Genomic DNA, 25,749 nt, shown 5'->3' on the forward strand with positions numbered 1-25,749 from the left:
ACGTAAGACAAGGGTCCAAGTTTTTCTTCCAAATGGATAGCCAGTTTTGCCAGGACCATTCATTATAGAATATACCCTTTTCCCACTGAACTAAGCTACAAACTTTCTTTTTTTAAAAAAAAAAAAAAAGATTTTATTTATTCGACAGAGATAGAGACAGTCAGAGAGAGAGGGGACACAAGCAGGGGGAGTGGGAGAGGAAGAAGCAGGCTCACAGTGGAGGAGCCTGCTGATGTGGGCTTCGATCCCATAATGCCGGGATCACGCCCTGAGCCGAAGGCAGGCGCCTAACCGCTGTGCCACCCAGGCGCCCCTAAGCTACCAACTTTCTAATATAGAAGATGCTTATGTAGTCCAGGATCTAGCTCCACAATCTTTATTCTATTTTACTGATCTAGTTACCTATTCTTGTGTCAATGTAATATTTAATTTATAGTATGCTCTGACATCTTATAAACCCTCTCTCACTAGTCGTCTTATTGTATTTTTCTGAGCCATCTTTGGGCATTGATTCTTCCATATTCTCCCTACCCCAAAGCCACTGGGATCCTAATAAGAATTGCTTTAACTTTACATATTAATTATAGAAGAACTGACCATTTTAACTTGTTTTCCCATCCAAAAATACGGTGTTTTTATTTCTTTATATCTTGTTTTATGACCTTCTATAAGACATATAACTCCTAATGATTTATTTGTTTCATATCATAAGTCCTGTTCTTTTCTCATTAAATTTCATCCTATTTTATAACTTTGGTGTTAAGCAGTTGCTAACATTTCCATTTACAGTTATTTATTTTTGTAGATAAAAATTGCTGATATTAATATATTTATCTTGCATCTAGACACCTAGCCATATTACCTTATTAATTCTAAGAAGTTTTTGCTATTGCTTCCTGGATTTTCCACGCATATAGTTATATGGTCAAAAGAGAGCTTATTTTCCTCCTCATTCTCAGAATTTTTTTATCAATTATTTTACTTATTCATTATATTTGCACAAATCTCCAAGACAATGTTAAATAATAATGGCAAGGGTAGGTATTTTTGTCTAGTTCTTGCTTTGAATTAAAACCAATGGTTTTGCTATTTTATCATTTAGGATAATATTTGCTGTTCATTTTGGTAGATAATCTTTATTTTGGGGGAAGTTTTTCTTAGGGATGATCCCTAATTTAATCAGATGTCTTTCAAACTGATATGTTGATATATTTTTCCCTTAATTTGTTGATGAATGTATCATGTTGATAGGTTTCCAGTAGTTGTATTCTTGAAATAAACCATACTCGTTTTACTATTCCTAAATACATTATCAGAATCTATTTGTTAATGTTTCGTTTAGAAATGTTGTACCTATATTCACATGTGATCACTGTCTCTGACCTAGTTTATAAACATTTGGACTGTCCTTTAAAAATGAGAAAAACAATCGTGACTCTGTTTAGGCCTGTTGTATTCTTCAATCATAGCCTTTTAATCACCTTTCCAACATGTTGTATAGTAATTAGTACATTCATATTTTCCACTTCAGCTTACTCCCTTGGGGGATTTATGTTTTGGGGGGAAATCAACTTTTTTTTTTCCGATTTTCAAACATACTGCCATAGAGGTACATGTAGTTATTCCTTACAATTATTTTAATCTCTGTCATTTCAATTTTACACACTTTTTGTTCTCCCTGTTTTTTCTTTAATCACAGAACCAGGGTTTGAACTCTAATTTTTCTATTTCCAGCCCCAGGGCTCATGACCTTGCTCCATACTACACCCTTAAGGTTAATTTAGGCTGAATCTATAAATGTAAATCATTCTGACTGCTTTGATTGAAAAGATTAGTCAACTGCAGAAATTAGATTTTTACAAAGTTTAAATTATCTTAATTTTTCCTTAAAATAGTTATCTTGGCACAAATAGAATCAGCAATAATATATTCATGCTTGGCAAAATCCTGGAGAATTTGAATTGTCTTCAATTAGCAAGCAGACCTCTTGTTTTCCTTCATTTTAAAATTGGTTTTTGACCAGCACCAATAATTTCCATGGAAGAAAGCAAAATCCTCTTTATCTGAGACTGTAAATGTTATTTAATTCTTGAAAATGGTATTCAAACTAACATGAGATTTCTTTCAGTTTAATAAAATACTACCAATTAGGAAGAAGCTTTACTATTATCTCTAAGGATATATTAATATCACTAAAAAGAACATATGGTTGAGAAAGTTGTATGTACATTTATAATTTTGTTCCCTTCTGAATATGAAACACTATTTAATTAAGATTATTACTATCTTTAAAGCTTTTTCTCAAAGGAAATATTCTTCATTCTAAGCTACATCTCTTCTTTTGAAAAAAAATATTTTTTAAGAAATCCTGAAATTTTAGAAATAGATACACTCTGGTTCTATCCAAAGAAGGACTCCCTTTCTTCCCTCCCTCATTATATTTCTATAGTACATTATCAATCAGGGCTGCCTGCATGTGCTTGCTTGCTTTCTCTCTTGATGAGAATTTCTTAACCACTGTTTTTTCATGAAAAAACTGGAGAGATAAACCAATTCTCCATATAACTCAGGCAAAAACAAAAGAAAAGAGCATCGGGCCTGGCAGAAGGGTACAGAAAAGACCATCCTCTGGACTTAGATATAGACTCAGACTATTATTCATCCATCCATCTTGCTTTCTCCTCATTTTAAACATCTTCTCTGCCCTCATGGTCAATATACCTCAATTTGTCCCATGTTCCTCTGTTTTACTTTCATCCTAGAGTTCCACTTTATTTTCTTGCTGTATGTATAATCTGATCTCTGCCTAACCTATTCTTCCAAAGTCTACCTTCCCTGTAATTGGTTTAATTGCATCCCAACAAAATTCATATGTTGCGGTCCTAACCCCAGTACCTCAGTATGTGACATTATTTGAAAATTTGGAAATAGGGCCGTTGCAGATACAATTAGTTAAGGTGCAGTCATACTGGAGTAGGGAGGGCCCCCAATCCAATATAACTGGTGTCTTTATTACTCAGAGGAAATCTGAGACAGACACACACACAGGGAGAGTGCCATGTGATGACAAAGGCAGGGATCGTAACATGCTAAGGAATGCCAAGATGGCCTGCAAACCACCATAAGCTAGGGGAGAGGCATGGAACAGATTTTGTCCCTCATACTCTCTGAAAGGACCAACTCTGCTGACACCTTGATCTTGGACTCCTAGCCTCCAGAAATGTGAGACAAATGCCTGCCAGTTGTTTAAACCACCCAATTCGTGGTACTTTGTTATGGAAGCCCTAGCAAACTAACATAGTCCCCAAATGTAATGGTATTTGCTGTACACTCTTCCACACTAACTTCTCACTTCAACTGATAACAAGGGTTACCAAGTCCTTGTAAAATTCTCTCCTAGCACTATAAACTATAGTCCATTGATCCTCTTGATTCTTCTTATATTCTTCTCTGATTTCTCCTCTTCCAAATCCCCAAAATGTCAATGCCCCCATGTCCACAATCATTTCTTCTATTAGCGGTAATACATTTTTTGAAATAATTCGCTTTTATTGAGCATATACCAGGCGTCATCCTAAATATTTTACATATACTATCTTACTGAATCCTCACATCTACTCTGAGAAAAATGCTGTTTTCTATCCCATTTTGTAGATGAGGAAACTGCGGCTTAGAGAGGTTCAGTAACTTGCCCGCAGCCACAAAGAGTACGTGGCAGAGCTGACATTCAAACTCAGGTCTGTCTAATTCCTGAGCACAGACTCACTCCCATACTGCCTCTCACTCTTTCTGCACAGAGAACAGATCTCTCTCTACCTATCCTCTGAAACCTTACAGAATTCTGCTGCTTTGCTTTCTCTCCAATGTAAATGAGCTTGTATTCTGTATCTCCAGAGCCGTTTCTCTCCCATACTCCAAGTCTGAATTTCCACCCTGAACTCCTCTTGTCCAAAATGGAACCCCTCTGATATCCCTCCAAATATGCTTCAGCTTCTGTACCCCTTATTCATTCCACAATCTCCTCTGCCACCCATGCTTAGAATTGCCATTGCATTTTTTATTCATCTCTGCCCCCGGTCCCTTTTTATAATCAGTTTCCAAGTTGTGTTAGTTTTACTCCTGAACAACTAAGTTGTCCACTTGTCTCCATTCCAACTGCCTGAACCATCTCCCAAATCACCTCTGAACTCGCTTTATAGTCTATTTCTACTCCTCTTGAATCATTACCACTTCCCACCCTCTATTCCAGTGATTGGTCTACATGTCTTGTATCCCCCACCAAACTATGAGCTCCTAGAGGACAGGAACCGTGATTCATCTCAGAACTTGCCACAGCACTTAACACAACATCTAGCATATGGCAGGTGCTCAGCAGGTACTGACTGGCTTAATTTGTGAAGTCTCTAAGTAAATTAATGGATTGGCCAAACTGACTTTTAGACCATTTGAAATCCACAGAGCTCAGACCAGCAAAACCTTGAAAGTAGATTCAAATCACCAAAATCACCAGGAGATCTGATTCACCTGAGTTCCACTGTGATCCAGTCAAAGGCTGTCATTATGCACAATACTGCTTTCTTGATACTATGGAACACTCCAGGCTAAACCCATCCACTGGCACCAAAGCCCTTTTCTCATCATTCCCATCACACCCTGGAAGGTCAGAATATGTCATTATCCTTCATGTTTCACTATATGAAATGCTGGGTAGGTGATAACAACCCTTGCCGAAGTACTTTGAACTTGGCAGCTCCCGTTCACCCTGTCATTATGAGCATTCCCATGCCCAGACGCCACCACCAGGAGGCTCCAGCATGTCTCTGAAGCCAGGCTGTTCCGCAAGTCTCTGGGAATGACTGGAGAAAAACTTCAAAGTCCTGATTCCAATCTCCAGATACCGGAATGCAGGGCAATCCCAACCACAACTCACCTGAGGATATAGCCAGAGGGTGTTCCAGCGCCTGATGAAGAACAGGTGTTTATCTTGTCCCTGCATATTGGAGATTCCTCCTGTGGCAGTTATGTGGATGGCCCCTGCCTGCAAAACAAAAGAGAAGGATAAGACCTAATCATCTCACAAAGGGAAGAGGGGCTTCGAAGAGTGTAGCATTACTTTTTTATTTTATTTTATTTTGGCATTGGTCAACTAACTATGCATAGAAAGAGTGTGTTGGTGCTACTGTTCACGGTTCATGGCACAAACACACATAACCAAGTACCCCTTCTAAAATGTTCTTCACTGATTGTAGCCTTTGACTTTTTATATATAACAAAGGGATCAAAGGTTCTGTGTATAAGTAGAAATCCAAACATACGAAGCATTTCAATCTTGGAATGACTGTAAAGAAAAAGGCAAGATCAACAACTTTATTTCTTTCACCAGCTTGATTTCAAATGAGGTATGACAACGGAAGTCATTCGCAAATTTTTGTAAGTTAATATTTAGCATAGTCAGAGAGTTGCTTCTAAATTGTATGAAGAACCAAAAATATCTGGCAAGTAATATATTCTACAAATTGAAAACACTTAAGTCAGTTTTCCAGTAAGCTCAGACAAGGAACGTTTGCGCACGCCTTTAAATGGTCTTAGCATTTATACATGGAAACTGAGAAAAATATTGTATATCGTGGGAAACATAAAAACAGTATTTTAAAAGAACAAACAATCTTCCCACAACAGTTTTACCATATACTATGATATCATATCTATTCTCACACTGGTCAAAATTATCATAAAATTATTATATAGCACGACTTTATTGCAACACAGGAACAATATACAAATAATATTTAAGATCCCAAGTTCCCAAATAGTAAGCTTTGAACCTTAAAAGTAGTATTTGGAGTAATATAGATTTTACTGCTTAAACAATAGCGAAAAAGACTAGGTGATGTAATTGGGAATTTAGGCAATCATCTGTTTGCACAAAAGTACTCATATCTCTAAAGTGCATAATGTTTTAGAATAAGCACAGTGTTAATAGCTAAGGATCGAACTCAAAGTGTTGTTTAAATAAGTATTTCTCATATGGTAAGGAAACCTAAACACAGGCTGTTTACAAGACATCAAAACTAGGGGGGAAATTAAAATATGGCCATTTTTACGTTTGCCAAAAATCCCTCTTCATAAACCATCAGTGAACAAATTTTTTACTATTAGGCTGTTTCCTATAAATATAGTTCCATTGAGGATAACGACATTTTTTAAAAGCTTTTTTTCTGGAAAGGTGGACAACACTACTATTTTCTATTCTTATTCAAAATGGAGGTCAATTAACATTGCCTTATGTATTTGTTGGTAACTTGATGTTAATATCCCAAGAAATTACTGTTGCCCCACTTCCCCAGCCTGTTTTCTTCAATTTACAGCAATAAAAAAATGCTAAAATTGAAAATCATGTATGTATGTGTGTACGTATGTATGTGTATCATGCTAAATTTTTTTCCTTTTTTTATTCTTTTTTGAAAGAGAGAGAGAGAGCAGGGAAGAAGGGGCAGAGGGGAAGGGAGAGAAAATCTTAAGCAGGCAGCAGACTCCACACCCAGCACAGAGCCCAACACAGGGCTTGATCTCATCACCCTGAGATCATGACCTAAGCCAAAATCAAGAGTCAGACACTTAACTGACTGACCACCCAGGCATCCCTAGGTTTTTCATTTTCTTAATAAAAAAGGAACACTGGAACATAAAAACAAAAAAACTCTGCTTTAAATTTGGATTTGCTCATCTTCCCATGTAATTTCTAGGCTTAAACTTTTGTCTTGTTTATTTTCACTAACAGCTTTCTAGGAATATTTGTATCACAGTCACTTTTTAAGAAAAATAATTAATTCCATCTTGTCATTAAGTCATTATACCCCAGTCTTCATTATCTTCTTCTATAAGTCTCACAGTCTCCAAAACATTTTTAGGAGTCCTGTGTACTCCATCACAAGCATCCAACATGTACAAAATACACTTAGCCCCTTTTAACCAAGTCCTGCTTCCTCCAATCCAACTCAAATCCAGAGGCTTTCACCAAATCTACTTTCTTTCTGAAGAGCAAGAAGGTAGCTATGGCTGAAGAACACAAGAAATCTGACAGGCCTCCTCTCGGGTGCCCATGTGACTTCTGATTCTCTTAGAGGATGTTTAAGTTTGCTCTGAGTGAAGTGGCTGTACTCTTGAACTGTTTCTCTGCTGAAAGATCTCTGCTAGACTTCTGCAGAGTCACAAAATGGTGACTACTTCCCTACTTCCGACCCTAAAATGTTTGGAGGTTGCTAAAGACAAATAACTGCAGTGACTACTATGACAACTGGGATAAAGTCTCAGTTAAAAAAAAAAAAAAGTCTTTTGAGTTAGAGATATCTCCTGACTATGATCAAAACTATTGCCTATTTTTCTAGTGCTTGATGTGTCCGTTTGAGAAACCTGCTTATCTTTCAGACTCTCCACCCAAAATTCATCTTCTGAGTTACATGTTTTCAATTCCAGCACAGATGGACTGGATGACAAAGGAAGCTCTATGCTACGAAGACAGCTGTTTATTTCAGGGATGGCAACTCCTAATACAAGGCCAACAATGATTTCCTTTGTGTGCCCTTTTCTGTTTTTTGGAATCTGCTAAGATCCTATCATCAAAATAGTATGAAGCAGTTTTAAGATCTTCATTGCAATTATCTCTAGAAGTACTGGCTATCTTGTGTTCACTGTGTTCATCTTGACAGGCACACATATATACTTACACAGCTTTTCTGGTCTTGTCTTGATTTACTTTCCTGGGAAGAGATGAGGTTTCTGTAAAATCTTTTGATAAGTTATGTCTGACAGTGGGTCTTGCCGAAGACTTATTAGATGTGTTTTTCTTGTCTTCTTTCCTTTCGTCAGTAATTGACAAGAATAATGATGAAAGAGAAAAGGCTTGATCCTGATAAGTGTCATCTTTGGTTGGCTTGATATTGCCTACACCCTTTTGTCACATTTAGAATGTTTGTTTTTAGTTTTATTCTTTTTACAAGACAAGGTATGAAAATATAGGAGATATTTTTCAAAATATTCTAGTTTTCTGAATAAAATATCATATCTTCATTTTCCTTATACAGCTGAGGTATATTTTGATGATCTATGAGAGTCTTCCACTTCTTATTGGATTACCTAGCTTTATCTTTTCTTTGATGATGATGTGTTCTGAATTTTCCTTTACAGCCATCAAAGTTTTCAGACTGGTGCTCATCTGGTTACAACCGGTGATACTTAAGACATACAACAGTAAGCTCCATTCATCTACATAATAAACATTAAGTCATCACTATATGCATGCAAACCATGTGTTATCTATGGTCATACCTCAACAAGGTTCATCGGAGAAGGGGAGATATAGGCCCTTGAAAAGAAAAAAATTAGGCCACTATATGAGCAAATACATACTAGGTGGTCAGACTGAAGATGGTTATATCTAAGAGTAACTATGCAATAAATATTCTTTTAGTAATATTACAGATAGTACATATTACAATACTTTGATTTCAATACAAGCAGTATTGGATATGTTTAGCAACTCTGTAAGATAATTCAGCTATAACTGGTAGTGACTTGATGTACTTTAGGTAGAAATGTACTTTCCTGAGTATGTGCTCCCTAAACAAAGTGCAGGCTGTGATTTGATTTTTAAGCAGAAAAAAAAAATTTGTTTCCAACTTGCCAATTTAGTGAAGTTTAAAGAAGAGACTGTTTCTGTTTGATGAAGTATATCAAAGAGGTATGTGATGTTCTGAGTAAGAAAGCAGAGGATCAAAGGTGAAACTTCATCTGGGTATCATGCATCTAGAAGAAACATCATTTTAAAACTAGACACATTAAATCACCAAAAATTAAAGATGCCAATTTACAATAACAGCTGTATTCATCTAATAGCATGACATAAAACCAACAAGCCATGTTCTGCTGGAAGTTACTAGCAAATATCTACATAAAGTCCCCCCTAAGACTTGCATATTATCTAGAATAGTAATTTACACTCGTGTGATGTTTCTGCTTTCAAAATGTTTTCACAACCCCTATCAATAATAATGAAAAAGGATGTTATGTGATGTGCCAGATACAGCTGTAATGTAAACTGAAAGGGAAAATGTCTGAATCATTAGGCAGTGGTTATAGACACGATAGCTTTGTCTTTTGTACATTGTATTATGTGCAAATAAACTCCAGACTATGAATCTGGGCTCCGATCAAAACAAAATCAAATAAGGCTGACAAAACCACCCAAAAGCCAAAGTAAGAGAAGCACATTGGGTATGTGAATCAAATGTCTGCCTACTGACCTACACAATAACAGGGAAGGAATAAAAATAGAACACAGGTCTAGATTCCACTGGTTAATTTAAACTGCTTGTCATTTCATCTTTAAATCTGCCACTCTGACTGATCAGGGTTGGCAACAAGGAAATAGAGTGTGGTTTACAGAAAAGACCTAGTAGGAAAGAGAGAAAAAGCTATGCACCAGTACACTCAATAAACCACATGGCACTTCTCCAAAGCTAAACATAATGACCCCAGAAAACAAAACAAACTGTGAAGTGGCTAGGGCAGTCTTCATTTAGGAGTGCCCCTTTCTTGGGCTATTTCTCACCTTTTCTACCACATCCCTATTACAATTTATTAGCGCCCCCACCTGACAGTCATACTCACTCTCCACTCTCAGATCTTGGAAACAAGATAAAAGCTTCAGCGTGACGGGGTTGAGGTCAGATATTCTTAACCAAAATTTAACATATAATATCAGATGTCTGGAAGTGACCTTAGAAGTCTTTTTTTTCCCTAATTTTTCTCCCTCTGCATCAATTCTCCTCTCCACACATGGAATCCAGCCCAAGTAAACACCTCCCCTGATTGTAAATCAAGGCTTCCTGGGGGCAGCCCATTCCATTTCTGGACTGTTCTAACCATTAAAAGGTTTTCAGTCATGCTAAACAAAATTAGCCCCCTACAGTTTCTCCTCACTTGAGAAGTATAAAACAAGTCCTTCTCCTGGCAGCCTTTCATTTGAAGACATCTGTCACCTCCCCCACTGAGTACTATGTCCCTGCAGTTCAAATATGCCCAACTGTTCCTCATATGACATGATTTACAGGCTCTTAACCATCTCGCTCATCCTCTCTTGGACATGCTGCAGTTCAATAAAGTCCCTCTTCAAAAGTATGGAAGACAATATTGCAAGGATTCCCTCTTGCCCAGAAAGAAAGAAAATATTATAGGAATGGCCTAAATATGGAATGAAAGCTTTCATCTGCCGTTAAAAGAATTGTAGGCACTAAGGACAGAATGAACAAGAAAAGGGTTTCTATTATTATCAAACTGGGAGGGGAGGTGGCAGGAAGGTGGGAGAGTTCACCATGCTTTTCATTCTATGATTTTGGAATTAGATTTACCACCCAAATGACAACGGGCTGTGTGCAATGCTCTCTGCTAGGGTCTTTTGGAGAAACAAATGAATAAGATACAGCCCTGAAAGAATCCCACAAACCCAGCCTTTGCCCCTTATCCCTTCTCTTCACGCAGATCACAATCACACAGGTCTTTTTGATGAGTGAATTACTCAGCCATGTCAGAGCACCTGGTTGGGGCCTCAGGAAGATGAGCTTGACCTGAGCCCAGAAAAGGTTTTAACGTCTGTTCCCACGGACCACGGAAGGATTTAATATGCTTGCATCACTGGTCCCATTGACACTCTCATCACACCAGTCTAGCTCTTGTACACTGTACCACCTCTTCCCAGTCTGAGAGCTTTCCCTTCTCAAAACACCCCTCTCCTCCTTCGTCGGCCCAGAACCCCTAATACTACACCTCTATCATCCATTCTACCTGACCCCGAGGTGGCCTTCCCCAGTTCTTGCTGACTGGTAACTTCTGAGCACAGGTCTTGCCTACCTATCAGAGCCCCGAACACCTTGCGTTCTCTTTGCCCTTGTCACTGTTTGTTTGCAGCCACCAAGGACACACATACTGAGGCTGTTCAGCTATACCAGACTTTAGAATCCAGAACTGAAAATCCTGGGGATCATTCGTTCTACAGCTGACAAAATGAGGGCAGCCCAGAAAGTTAACTGACCCCTTTCATGTAACAGAGGGGACCCTCGTGATCGAGTGTATACTGTCTTGATTTCTGGCTCACGGCTCCTTCCGAGGGAGGACGTTTTTAAAATCTAAACACTTTCTGTGAATTTAAAGAATCATCCCGGGAGTGGATGTGACTCTATCTCGCCCTTTTACTATTTTAAGAAAGAAGTCTAAAAACTCAAGGGCCACCACACACTACAGAAGATCCGTCCCCTCGTTGCGAACTGCCTATCAAAGAGCTGGTCAGAGCCCTGGTCTCCCACAGTTCCTCCGGCAGAGGGCGAGGATTCGAAGCGCAGAACTCGGCTGTCCTGGATTTTCGCTCCTCAGGGCCTTCCCACGGCCCGGGCTCAGCCGGCCGAGGGGCGGGGGGCAAAGCTGCGGAGACACTGGCCGCCGGGGCCCGCCCCCCTTACCCGGCCGGGCCTTCCCCGGAAAAGGGGAGCGCACTCGCTCCCGAGTGATCCTCGGGGTCCGGACTCCACCCGGGGCGCGCCGGGACCCGCAGGCCGCCTGGCGCCGCGCCCTCTGCCCCGCGGAAGAAGCGGACCTGTGCAGCGGCCCACGCTGGCAGGGACTGAGCGGAAGCCGGGAGCCCGACGTGCCCGCGCCGCGTCCCGCACCGCGCTCCGGGCCACGCCCCCATGCCAGGCCACGCCCCCAGACCGCTGCCTTCTCGCGCGCTCTCGCTGCTCCCTCTTCACGCCACGGTCCCTGGCTTCCACCCTTCCGCTCCTCCCCCCTTCCTCCCCCCTTCCTCCCACGCCGTGTGCCTCTTCCTCTCCGCACCGCCTCGCTCTCCGCAGGGACGGCGCACTTCCGCCTTCCGCTCCCGCTTCCAGGCCCTGCCCAGAGGGGCGCGTACACCGCACCATTAGGGCAGTACCCACTGGCAAGAAGTCAGATTCTGTCCTAGATGCTCTTGGTTTGAGCCCCCATTTGGTAAGCATTCGTACCACCCAAGAGTGGACAATTAAATGTAATAATATGAGCTAACAGAACGTAGTAGGTGCCAGGCTCTGTTCCAAGTAAGTTACCAGTATTGTGCCCATTTTACAAATTGGAAGACTGAGGTACAGGTTGATTAAAGAGTTTAAGACTGATGGGTAAATGAGAAAGTGGCATATCCATACAATGGAACATTACTGAGGAGTAAAAAGGAGCCAACTGCTGATATGTTCCAGAACTTGGATGAATCCCAAAAACATCATGCTAAGAGAAAGAACCCAGACACAAAAGAAAACACAGTAATTCCATGCACACGAAATTCTAGACAAGGCAAATCAATAGCGACAATAAGCAGACCAGCAGTTGCCTCGGGCCAGAGATGGGACAGGAAGGAATTTGGGGGGTGATGGGTATGTTCTAAAACTTCATTGTGATGGTGGTTGCACAGCTGTGTACACTTACCCAAATGTATGAAGCTGTACACTTCAAATGGGTGATCGTTGTGGTGTGTAAAATGTACCTCAAAATACTGCAAAAAAAAAAAAAAAGAAAGACAAAAGAGAACACGGGATAACACGAAGGATAGAGAGGAAACAGGAAAGGTGGAGAGAAGTTGGAGAGGTGTGAGAAGTAAGAGAGATGGCCCTGAAGCCAAGTGGAGAGACTGGTGCCTGGTGCATTGTGGATGCCAAACAAATCCTTGATGAACGAATAAATGAGCAGCGTCTAGAGGGAGGAAGTGGTCAACATGCTACAGGGAGGTTGTTGATGGTGAGATCTCTAAAGAGGCCCCTGAGGGTTGAGCTGAAATCGGAGAGAGAAGCCTTAAGAGGAAAGGTCGCCTGTTTTTTTTCTGCTTCAGTGTTCTGAAAGACTCCAGGGAGAGAGATGTAGGAGTATGGAATGCTATCAGCAGACGACCTGCCCTAGGTACAGTTCAGTTAATCATAATACAGTTGTAAACAAAAGTAATGGAATATTGGGCTCATTTGTGATTTTCCTCTTTACAAAATCCATCATTTTAAAATTATTGAAAGTGCTTGTTTTTAATTGGGTTCAATTATATGAAAACATATTGCAGTATTTTTAATGCTGTTTGGCCAATGGCTTGAAAAGGTAGTTAATGATGATCCGGCCCATGTGCTGAACTTTGAACTTTTGAAATACAGGCTCAAGGCTTTAGAAGAGTGAAAATGGTAGAAGATATGTCCCCTGCAGTGTAAATTTTCTGACAGTGGTTTACACATATGATTAGCAGTGTGCTGTGGTATTCAGCAAAGACAGCCCACAGCGTTGGCTTTCCAAACCTCATGCTCTGACTTGCAGGACCCGAGTCACAATGACTGATGGAAGAGGGTGCTGTCCATTAAGTTAAAGGCTGGTGGGCTGATTAATGGCCTCAGCATGAAGCTTTGGGCCTCTAACTCTGACAGATCATTAGCTTCCAGAAAATGTCCAGCCCCTGGAGGTCACGGTTATTATTACGAACTAATAAATACATGAAAACATAGAGCAAATGGCCTTTTTATGTACTGGAGATATTTAAAAACCAAGCTGCATATTTCCATGAATATAGAGTCCTGTTTGTAACATAAATCCTCCCTTAGCTTTTAGAAAGCGGGAGCAGAGACCATTAGAAGAGCCATACTTCACCGTTAATGTTGCATTAGATTTTAACCACTGAAGTCATGGTTAAGGAGATATTTTCATTATACTCAGGACCTTGCAACTTAACTTAATTCAACATTCTCTTTTGGCAAATTGATTATATTCATATTGGCTTCTTACTCAAAGGATATGTATGCCTTAAGTTGGATAAAACTTAATCAGTCCTTAAGGTTATTTAAATGTTAGAAAAGATAAAATCCTCAGATACAGAGTAATACGTATTATATGGGGAAAATATTAAGCCCCTGGAGGAAGAAACATTGTTCAGCCACTGTTTCTTTGTTATTTTTTTTAAGATTTTATTTGTTTATTAGAGAGAGAGAGCGAGCAAGAGTACAAATGGGGAGCAGCAGGCAGAGGGAGAGGGAGTAGCAGGCTCCCCCCTGAGCAGGGAGCCCGATGTGGGACTCAATCCCATCCCAGGACCCCGAGATTATGACATGAGCCAAAGGCAGATGCTCAACCATCTAAGCCACCCAGGCGCCCTGTTTCTTTGTTATTAAGTACAGTATGTTCCAGTGAAAAATACATACACTACCACTATCAGCTGATAGTATGTAAAAAAAAAAAAAAAAAAAAAAAGCTCATGACTGCTGGAATCATTGCTTTTCTTTAATTTCTACTTTATATCTTCCTAAAAAATATTTGAATTGGCTAACAAAAAGACAAATGCAGTAATGGGGAAATAATCACGGGAAAAAAGGGCGGACTACAGCTATTCCAATAATAGGTGCCATTTTAGTCACTGGGATAAGGTCAGAGATCTGGACTCCCTGGTACTGAGGCTCAAAGGGAAACTTGGTAAACTGACATGACTGTCAAAAGAAAAGAGAGAATGTGTGTGGGATCCCCCAGGAAAGCAAACCATTAAATTTTAGAAACCTGTTAAACTTGAATCATGCCCCATTCCCTTTGACCATTACACTGTGGCTCTTTAGTGACACTTCGCTATGAGCTGAATTGTGTCCCCTCCCCTCAAAAAATAATATTTTGAAGCCCTAACCCCCAATATGACTGTATCTGGATAGCGTCTTTAGGAAGTAATTGAAGTTAAATGAGGTAATAAAGGTAGGGCCTAATTCCAAAGGACTGTGGCCTTATAAGAAGAGGAAGAGAGATCTCTCTCTCTCTCTCTACCATGTGAGAACACAGCAAGAAGGCAATCAAGGAAGAGAGCACTCACCAGAACGTGACTGTGCTGGCACCCTGATCTCAACCTTCCAGCCTCCAGAACTGTGAAAAAATTAATTTCTATTATTTAAGCCATCCAGTCAATGGTATTTTGTTATGGCAGCCCATGCTGACTAATACACACTTTGACATAACAAATGTTGTCACCCATAAGACACGAGAACACAGTATACAAACTAGTGTCAGGAAAACTGGGTCTGATCCTAGCTCTATATCTCCTTTCATGACTTGTCAATATAGAAGACAGTCAGTTCTAATTAGATATTTTTACCTGTGCTATATACTGCAAATAAATAAAGTTGACTCTTCTTCAATGTCATGCACTAAAGTCATATGTTTTCTTTAACAAACTATATGGTAAGCCTATTCATGTCAGTCTGTTTGTAACAAGTTAAAAAGGAAAAGCAAGATATCTACCTAGATGTCCCCAAATACGAGACTGATTAATTAAATTATGGTGCTTTGACTACATAACTATGAACTCTTATTTTAAGAAATTTTGAAAAATATTTGACATAATATTAAGTAAAAAAAATTGAAATTAAAAAGATATACTCTGATTATAATGACATAAAAGAAACTATGAAGATATTGTAAAAATGAAAGTAGCAGTAATAGGTGGTTGAAATATGAATTACTTTTGCCTACATTTTATTCTCTGAAATACTGCTAGATATCTTTTTTTATTATTTATAATTTTGTAAACGAATTCAAAAGCACCTATGGAGAACTGTCTTTTATTACTAAATTGACTGTGCCTTTTGTTAGTTATTGAAGATTCCAATTGTGATTAAAATTTCATTTGACTGATAGTGCTGTCATTTTAAATACACAGAGTCAAAAGTGACTGAATTGAAACAACCAAATGTTTCCATTTTAATGAGATCTGAAGCTAATTTAGCTAAATACTTTCAAAAGACAAGGTCAAGATGAATGTTGGAGGGATTGGATATATTCATCTCTCTATAAATATCAAGACTGACCAGTGTGTCAAGATGAAATGAGAAGGTATTCTTAGAAAAAGGAAAGCATTCAACCCCCACCAAAGCTAGATTCTGATCACCAAGCATGAGTGAATAACAAAGACCTCTTACCATTTATTCATTCATTTGCTTGTCATTTATTCGGTTGACATTTGCTGATCAGAATCGGGTAGTGATTTGAGGCTTGGGCGTCAGCGCCAGACTGCCTGGGGTTTAAATCTCTGCTCTATCACTTACCAGAGTTCTGACCCCATGTATTAAGTCAAGGTTAAGTTAGACTTGCTATGGTGTCTCAGTCAGTTTGGACTGCTGTAACAAAAGTACTGTAGATTGGGCAGTGTATAAATAACAAACATTTATCTCTCACAGTTCTAGAGGCTGGGAAGTCTGAGATCAAGGCACCAACAGATTCACTGTCTGGTGAGAGCCCACTTTCTGGTTCATAGACAGCTATCTTCTCATTGTCTTCCATGGCAGAAGGGCAAGGGAGCTCCTTGGGTTTCTTTTATAAGGGTGCCAATCCCATTCATGAGAGGGATCTGCCGTCATGATCTAATCACTGCCCAAAGTCCCTACCTCCAAATATCATCACATTGGAGATTAGGTTTCAACTAATTGAATTTGGGGGAGGAGCTATAAATTTCAGTCTATTGCATGTATAACAGGTGACAACCCAAATCTCAGTGACTTAAAACACCTTGATTTATTTCCCACTCAAGCTACATTTCCACTGTGAGGGAGAGAGCTGTGCTCCATATAATCACTCAGCCATCCAGGGTGATGGAGACCCTTGCATCTTTTAGCTGTGTGTGTATGTCAGCTTTCTGAGCACTGGAGGGTCTCATACCAGCAATTAAATGCTTCAGCAGAGAAGTGATCCATAGCACAGAAGTGACACATACCAATTCTACTCATAGCATATTGACCCTTACTAGTCACAAGATAACCTAACTGCAAGAAGGTAAGAAAATTAGCCTCCTACAATGCTTAGAAAGAGTGGAGACCCAGAAGAAGGGTGAGCACTGAAAGCCTCTATGACACCTTGGGCAAATTGCTTAACCTCTTTGTGATTCTATTTCGTTATCTGTAGAAGGAAGATAATAGCAGTTATAGCTTATAAAATTATTGTGAGGATTAAGTTAATATACATAAAGCACTTTGAACTGTGCTTAACACCTAATACTCCATGAATGCTATTATTATTATATACCAGTCATTGTGCTAAGTAGTTAGGACAAAATGATGAATTAGACAGCTCTCCCTACCCTAGGAATTCACACATTTGCAGAGAATAGACACATATAAGTAATGAGTCCACAGGAAATCTGATTAATATCACTGGGGAAAATTTCTTAGTTCTGATTACTCAATAATACACAAAAACAGAGCAGCATGGGAAAGTGGAACACAGGCGATGGAATCAGTCAATTCTTGATTTGACCCTTGGCTTTGCTGCTTTTACTGACTGTGACTTAGACAAGTGACTTAACCTCTCTGAGCTTCAGGATCCTTGTCTGTAAAACAGGAACTCAAAAACATTCATCTGAGGTTAAGAGGAGTCAATGTGAAGGAGGTAGTGTAATGCACAACATGTAGTTCAATTCATAGGAGCTATTGTTTTGAATATATGCTTAAACATTCTAGACAGAAACTTTCTGTGCTTGATTCATTTCAAGTCAGTAAACATGCAGAGAGCCCCTATGTGCCTACCCCATACTCATTGGGGGATATAAGTTTAGCTAGCTTGTCTTTTTCGGGTCACGTTAGTAAAGCAAAAATTGAAAAATAAAACAAGACAAAAAACTACATAATCCAGACTGATATATTCCTTGGTCTAGCCCTCCCCCTGCTCCCACCCATACTCTCCAAAATTGAGCCCCAATTAGATTCTTCCTAATCATTTTGCAAGTTGCCAAAGGGCTTCTTGTGGTTTCTCCAAGATCTAGTCTTCTTTCCTTCCTCTCTGTTCATCTTCCTGCATTGAATCCCTAGAGAAAACTCTCTGGCTCCCACCAGCTCCACTGCACCCCCCACCCCTGAAATGCATAAGGTGGTGCATAGAGGGAAGGATGGGATGCTTTGTAGTATATCAGCTGTTGTGGATATCCTTTAATTAACTTTTAATTTACAAACAATAAATTCTCAAGCTCTACATCACATTCCTATGAATACCTATTTGTCTTTGGTCAAGAATCTTGTCTGTAACTGATCTTTTATTCTGTGTAGCTGTGCAGATGTTAGCACCGTCAGGATGGGTATTCGCTATTAACCCAAAGTCGAGTTACAGATCTTTCCAGCTTGATGACCCCTCTTCTATCACAAGTTTTAAAAAATGATGTCAAATACCATAGAAAAGATAGACAGTTGGTATTTTTTGATGTGAGTTCCTAATAAATAATTACCCATAGACTTTTGTATAATTCCTAATATCCTATAGATAACATGTGTAGTAATAGCTTATAACAGCTATAAATTATTGAAATATTTTCAGTGGATTTAGATTAGGTCTTCCCAAGCCACCAGCCTGAGTGTAACGGCTATAAGCACTGGAAAACCAAGAGCATCCGGGGAAATTTGGGTTAAAGGTGCTACCTCACTAATCATTGAGCTTCTTGATGGACTACTTAGGAGCTGAGGGAGGGTGTTTCATGCACTTTGCTTGCTCTGTCGCTGGGCACTGACAACCACCAAAGACACCACACGTGGCATTTGCCTGAAGTCCACGGCCATCTTCTCCCCAACACAGTGGTGCTCTGAGGCAGTCCTGGGCCTCTGGTTGAGGCTCAGCTGCTGAAATCACTCCTTCCCCACCCATACACCTAATCTAGAGAGAACCTCAGGCTTCTTACTGCCTGTCGTTAGCCCCAGGATCCTGTCTGTCCCAGGAGCTTTCTCTGCCTCTTTGCGTCTCCGGCAGCAGCCAAGTTCACGGAGAAGCAGCATGAAAGACCCCCCAGAGGAGGTGAGCCCCAGTGTGCTTGGCTAGGAGAAGCCTGTGACTCCCTCAATTGGCAACCAAGCCCTCAACTACCAGTCACCTGATGTGAGACCTCCTGCTTCCTTCCTGCTCTAGCAAGATTTCTCTCTTTGGAGCTGCAGATGTTTTCCTTTTGTCCTTTTTTTGAGAGATACTGAACATGAGTGCAAGGACGTGTGTCTGTGTGGGGGTTTTCATTTAGGGCAGTGTCTCTTACTGTTTTTCAGTATATATTTACGTTTACTTAAAAAATGTGAACTCACTTTTCTGATTGACTTTTCCCTTTTGTAACAAACACCTCTGGTTGAAGAAATTATTCTTATTTTCTTTATTCATTCAAGAGATATTTATTCCTGCCAGTGCTATGACACTGATGAATAAGCCAGCTCTAATAGAACTTACATTCTATTGGGTTAGAAAAACGTTGAAGAACTAATATCATAATTCTTTAAATTATAATTATGTTAAGTGCTAAAGAGGAGGAAAATGAATTGCTAAGAGAGGATATGAAAAGGCACCTGGCTTATCCAAAGAGGGAGAAGGGCTTCCTAGAGGGGGTGGTGATTGAGTTGAACTCTGAGGGGTAGGTAGAAAATAACTGGGCAAAGGATGTGTGTGGGGTGGAGGAAAGCACCATGCTCGAGAACATTGCGGGAAGTTGAAACAGCAGGTGCAAAGGCCCTGGGGAAGAGAAACAATGAAGACTCTCAGGTACTGAAAGAATGTGACTGAAATGCATAGATTCAGGAGGAGCATGCCAAGTGGAAGCTGGTGAGCGGGTGGAAGCTGGTAAGCAGGCAGAAGCCAGATCCGGAGGGGCCTTGTTCACCATACCAAAGACTCTGGTCTTTACCTTATGAGCTAGGGAAGAGCTGGAAGACTGTTAGCAAAAAGTCATATGATTCTTTTTTTAAGAGATGATTCTAACTGCTGTGTGGGAAAAGTATTGGAGGGAGGGAATATATTTAAGAAGTTATTTCTTTAGTCTTAACTGAGAGGTGATACTGGGTTGGCCTAACTTCTGGCAGTAGAGATGGAGAAAATTGGGCAGTTCTGAGATGTTTAGGAGGTAGAATTACAAACAACTAAGGCCTGAAACTTCAAACTAGTAGACATGAATTTAAATTTAAAAAGGGAAAAAACTTAGTAAAGTTGAGGAATGACCCTATTTAGAAAGGGTGGAAGAGTTTACTTTGAGGTAATAACATTTATGCAAAGACTAGGGGGTGTTATGGCAAAGTGAGATTTTATGCCTAACACCTAAAATTCGGGGTTGTTGGATATATCTATCTATCTATCTTTCTATCTATCTGTCCTTTATGCCATATGAAATGAATTAATTTATGTATTATACATTCATTTCATAAATATTCATATATCATATAAATACATATTCATGTTGTATTTATGATTATCTGTGTATTCAAAATGTACCCTTAAAAGCAATGAGGAACTCTGAAATGTTCAGGTCACATTTCTCTTGAACATTGGGCTACAGTGATTGGGCTATTCAACCCAGTTAGTGTACTTGGGAAATAATGGAAATAGAGAATGTGTTTGTATTACATATTTAAAATTGTATCTGCATATTTATTGCTACTTTGTTTATTCCTCAGTCCTTGAAGAGGAAGGACCTGTAACAACTAAAGCTATGGGTTCCCAGGGAAGCCAGACAGAGATAACAGCAGTTGGAGAGAAAAATCTCTAGCATCTCCATTTCCTTCAGCCTTCTGGAATCAGATTCATTCCTGGCACTTGAGAAGGTCTAACGAGTGAGAGATGAGTTGTGGCCGTCTGGTACTTCTGGCAAGGTGCCATTGGATCGTGAAGAAAACACTGGGTGAGTGAGGAGTTAGGAAATAGGAGCTCTACCTCCCGTTCTAGCTCTGGCTTCCTGGATTCGAGTGGATTACTTGACTCTTGCAGCCTTGGTTTTTCAACAGGAGAATTTGAACTAGATTGCATCTGGGATCCCCATAATACTCGTTCTATGATTCAAAGGGAGATTCCAAACTCTCCTACCTAATAGTTCACAGACATGGTTTCTCTAATCATTTTTTAAAGATTTTATTTACTTGTTATTTGAGAGAGAGAGAGAGAGAGAGGGAGAACTCAAGAGAGCACAAGCGGTAGAGAGGGAGAAGAAGGCTCCCCGCTGAGCAGGGATCCCGATGTGGGGCTCAATCCCAGGACCATGGGATCATGACCTGAGCCGAAGGCAGCTGCTTAACTGACTGAGCCACCCAAGCGCCCCTGGTTTCTCTAATCATTAATTCATTTGACAAATGAGAACCACTGTGTGCCAAGTATTACTGTAGACATCAGGCACACAGCAGTGAACACAAGTAGACAAACATCCTCACGGAATTTACATTCTAGTCTTGGCAGTGGCTCTATTCAAACTCTGATAGCTTTAACAAGCAGTTCAAAGAAGATGTGTTTTGTTTTTTGTTTCTTTTTATTTTAACACTAGTCAGAGAAAGTTTGTTCTTTCAATACTTACCATCCCAGGCAGCATCCCCTTCCTTTAGGAGCCCATTCCTCTGAAGACTCAAGCAGGGCAAAGTAGTTCCTTCTTCTGTAAGTTATAGCATTCTGTGCTATGGGATTTAGTCATAAATCATATGTATGTTTACATATTAAGAGACATAAATAAATAACTCAGTGAAATTTGATATTGGTGTTAGTCTTTCAATCAGACTATAACTCCTTGCAGAAGTGACCTCTTTCTCTCAGACCCGTAGCGCAGTGCTGGGCCAAGAGAGGTGCTCTGTGCACACCTGCTGAACGGCTCAGCATGGTGGGAATGCATTGGAGCTGTAACCCCACAGCCTTACTGACTTGTCCAGGAAGAGCCCTCAGAACGGGATGATGCCTACAGCTAAAATCCGATTCATGGGCTCTTGCCAGGTTTCCTTTGTTCTTCCCGCCTTTTCTCTCCCCTGGGGTTTCTTTCCCAGCCCACAGCTCGGGCTTGCTCAGGTCCTGCTTCCACAGCCATCAGTAAGTTCTGTGGATCTGTTCCTAGCAGTGCATTCCAGGTGCCCACCAGGTAGGGTGGGCACATCACAGTGAATACCCTAGAAATCCACTGAGGTATGAGAAGACAATATTAGAATACACACACACACACACACACACGCACACACACATTTAATCCAAAAAAAAGAGGAAAAATTAAGATTTGCTAACATTGCATGTGTGGCTTGACGTCAGCACCCACACTAGGCATGCATGTCTGATGGGCTCTCCGTGCATACTGTACCCTGGTCACTTTAAGGGAAAGGGGTAAGGGGAGTTTCCACAGTAAAAACAGGGTCACTAAAGGTTTGATGAAGTAGATTTATAGATTACATTATCTGGTTTTAACTAACTTGCCCTCACAAAATGGAAAGATGGCTTTAAAAGATTTTTACCAAAAAAAACAACGGTTGGAACATAATGCCAATGATATATGGAATACTGACATGGCATTTACTACACACCCGTCACTGTCCTAAGTGCTTGTTTCTATTAATTCATTTAACCTTCACAAAAACCCAGTGAGGAAAGGATTATTTTTACTCCTTTTTTTTTTTTTCCTAAGTAGGCTTCATGCCCGGTGTAGAACCCAGTGCAAGGCTTGAACTCACAACCCTGAGAGCAAAACCTGAGCTGAAATCAAGAGTCCAACGCTTAACCGATGGAGCCACCCAGGTGTCCTCTTTTATTCCCATTTTAAACATGAAGACATGAAGAAACTGGGCCATAAAGAATTTAAGTTTCTAGTTCTTACTCCACCCCAGGCAGGCTGTCTCTGCTCAGAGCTTTTCTTAAAGTATACAAATGACACTCCTCGTAAGCACAGGAGACAACACAGAGCGAACACTTTTCTTGGTACACCACCTCAGTCAGACATCTCAGGAAGTTAAAGTTTTGACCAGTGTGACAGTCAAACAAAATTTTATGAAACTATCAAGAAGATATTTGAAATATGGATTTGCATTCATTATCCTTAATGATGAACTTTCCCTTGTTTATTACATCTTGGGATATCAGCCAATCATAGTAGGACATGTGGTGAATTAATACATAAATTAGTTGATATGTGTTAGTACTTTCTTAAATAAAGCACCAGGTCAGACATTTGGAGACCACTCCCCCAGAGGTCAACGGATAGCTAAACAACTTTCTAGGAGGGTTCAGAGGCTTGCAATCCAAATTGCTTGTTGTGGTTACTTTTGGGAACTGAGATTGTACGCAAGAAATAGTGTTAAGACAAAATTTCCACTTACTACCTCTACATTTAAATAGTGTTGGAATTTTCCAAACTACCATGAAACATTTTATAAGGAAAATGTGAAGAACAAAATTTATTTTGAATGTCTCTGTTAACAACCCTAAAATGCCTGACCTCTTTCTTAGCGTGGCATTTAGGATCCTCCATGATGTTTGTGACCCTCTTCTCTAGCTCTCAGAATTCCCAGGTTACTGTTGCTTTCCACCAATCTCTTCTCCACAGTGTCTCTCTTGGGCTGTCAGTATTTGGTTGAGTCTTGGCCATTGCGTTAGGCATGTGCCCCAAAGGGACCCCTTTTCCTCACTATTAACACATCTTCCCAGTTATCTGAGGCTCAAGTGTCATGTCCTGGCAGAACCAACTTCTCTACACAGGACTTTACTTACAGATCTGTTATATATTTTAAACATTTGTTTCATTTATGGGTAGGGCTTCCATGTGAGTGTGCATGTTGTGAAATGCACACAAGTGCCCACCTGAGGTTAGATGGAGGCTCAAGTCTAGCCCAAGCACTCTTCACCAGGCTGTGAACCTAGAGGCACCTTCTCCTAATTCACACATTGGATAATGCTATTCTAACTAGACTGTAAACTCCCTAAGAGTAGGGAACATTCTTGTTCATCTATTTGGCACAGTTCCTGGCAACATGCCTTGTGAAAAGACTCTCGATAAATGCCTGTTGAGTTGAATTTCAGAGTACATTTTCAGACATAAAGCTCTTACATGCTCCATCATTTTTAATCTTCTTTATTCAATTATGCAAGAAATCAGCCACCACACTGACTTTATACTCTTTTAAGCATCTATCACAGTGTCAAACACCTTAGGGATATTTAGTGGAGATTAATTTATTATGATAAATGACCCTTGCTCATTTTCTGCTCTTTTCATCACGTTTTCTTATCTATTTTTATGATCTACTTTCTAGGTTTTATTTATTATGTTTTATCTTCCAAAGAGCCTTACATGATTCTAGTGCTCACACACATAATGAATTTTGAAGTTGTTGTAGTTAAATGAAATGAGACATTGAATCTGGCTAAGAATTTATGACTCCTCATAAATGACAGTGCCGTATACACAGCAGGAATCCAATAAATTTGATTATTGACAAAATGAGATCATAGTTGAAGATCCTGAAAAAATTTTAAATTAAAAAAATGACCTAATTATCTATGCATGTAAAAAATTTTATCAACAACTAGCAAGTGTAGGACGCCTGGGTGGCTCAGTTGGTTGAGCGTATGTTTTCTGCTCAGGTCATGATCCCAGCGTGCTGGAATCGAGTCCCACATCAGGCTTCCTGCTCAGCGGGGAGCCTGCTTCTCCCTCTGCCTGCCACTCCTCCTGCTTGTGTTCTCTCTCTCTCTCTGACAAATAAATAAATAAAATCTTTAAAGAAAAAAACAGCAACTAGCAAGTGTTACTTTCATTGGTTTTCTACTAGAGGTCTCATGTAAACTAGTGAGAAAATATTCCTTTACTCACATGTATTGGTCTGTTGAAAGGTCTTGATAGACAAATTTAGATGTTATGCAAAACAAAAATCAACAACATCAACAATAACAATAAAAAACCACCTGCTCTATAAAAAAGGAGAAGAAGAGGAAGAGGAGGAAAGGAATAACAATTGCTACTTATCTCTTTAAAGAAAAAGGTGGGGGGCGCCTGGGTGGCTCAGTCTTTAAGCTTCTGTCTTTGGCTCAGGGCCGGATCTCCTCTGCTGGGAGCCTGCTGCTTCCTCTCCCACTCCCCCTGCCTGTGTTCCCTCTCTCGCTGGCTGTCTCTCTCTCTGTCAAATAAATAAAATAAAATCTTTTAAAAAATGAAAGAAAAAGGAAGAAAGAAAGAAAGAAAGAAAGAAAGAAAGAAAGAAAGAAAGAGAAAGAAAAAGAGAGATGGGGCGCTTGGGTGGCTCAGTTGGTTGAGTGTCCAACTCTTTGTTCTGGCTCAGGTCATGATCTCAGGGTTGAGCCCCAAGAATGGCTCAGCGCTCAGCACGGAGTCGCCTGAGATTCTCTCCCTCTCCCTTTGCACCCCCCACCTGCCTTACACATGAGCTTTCTCTCTAAAATAAACAAATAAATCTTTAATAGGTGCTCTCTCTCTCTCTCTCTAAAATAAATAAATCTTAAAAAATTCACTTTCAGTGTATGTTGAAGTTCATAATCTTCTAGAAAAGAGCAACTATACAGATTAAATAACTGAAGGCCTTTTTTTTTTTTTTTTTTAAGTAAGCTCTGCACCCAGCGTGGGGCTTGAACTCACAACCCCAAGATCAAGATTCGCATGCTTCACCAACAGAGGCAGCCAGGGGCCCGAAGGACTAAATAACTAAATCTTTTAAAAATAATTTTTAAAAATGGGATAATTTAGTGAAAACCATCAAATAATTGAAGACTAGCTTGAACATTTAAGATGTAAAGGATCAATCTTCCAAGCTCATGTACTGAAGTTTAAAACAAAGGTCCAGAGACTTTGAATCACCCAACTTAGTTAAAAATTAAAAATTATTAGGGGCGCCTGGGTGGCACAGCGGTTAAGCGTCTGCCTTCAGCTCAGGGCGTGATCCCGGCATTATGGGATCGAGCCCCACATCAGGCTCC

General features: G+C 40.0%; 1 protein-coding gene and 1 long non-coding RNA gene across 6 annotated transcripts in view; one reads left to right on the forward strand and one right to left on the reverse strand.

The window, feature by feature from the left end:
* LOC105240219 (collagen alpha-1(I) chain-like) overlaps positions 1–12,201 on the reverse strand; it is a 161,349-nt gene extending 149,148 nt beyond the window's left edge. For all 4 annotated transcript variants that reach the window (XR_004621355.1, XM_034645710.1, XM_034645711.1 and 1 more), the window contains exons 1-2: positions 11,514–12,201; positions 4,931–5,038 (exon numbers count right to left, since the gene is read on the reverse strand). Coding sequence is in view for 3 of the 4 variants with exons in the window: in XM_034645710.1 (XP_034501601.1) it covers positions 4,931–5,038; positions 11,514–12,047 (642 nt within the window). In the remaining variant the exon portion in view is untranslated. The remainder of the gene's footprint in view (positions 1–4,930; positions 5,039–11,513) is intronic.
* The window catches only part of LOC117796710, a 21,011-nt gene continuing 7,162 nt past the window's right edge, over positions 11,901–25,749 (forward strand). For both annotated transcript variants that reach the window (XR_004621357.1, XR_004621356.1), the window contains exons 1-2: positions 11,901–12,039; positions 20,481–20,704. This is a non-coding gene — a long non-coding RNA (uncharacterized LOC117796710). The remainder of the gene's footprint in view (positions 12,040–20,480; positions 20,705–25,749) is intronic.

The sequence above is a fragment of the Ailuropoda melanoleuca genome, chromosome 16, assembly GCF_002007445.2.
Source record: "Ailuropoda melanoleuca isolate Jingjing chromosome 16, ASM200744v2, whole genome shotgun sequence".
Lineage (NCBI taxonomy): Eukaryota > Metazoa > Chordata > Mammalia > Carnivora > Ursidae > Ailuropoda > Ailuropoda melanoleuca.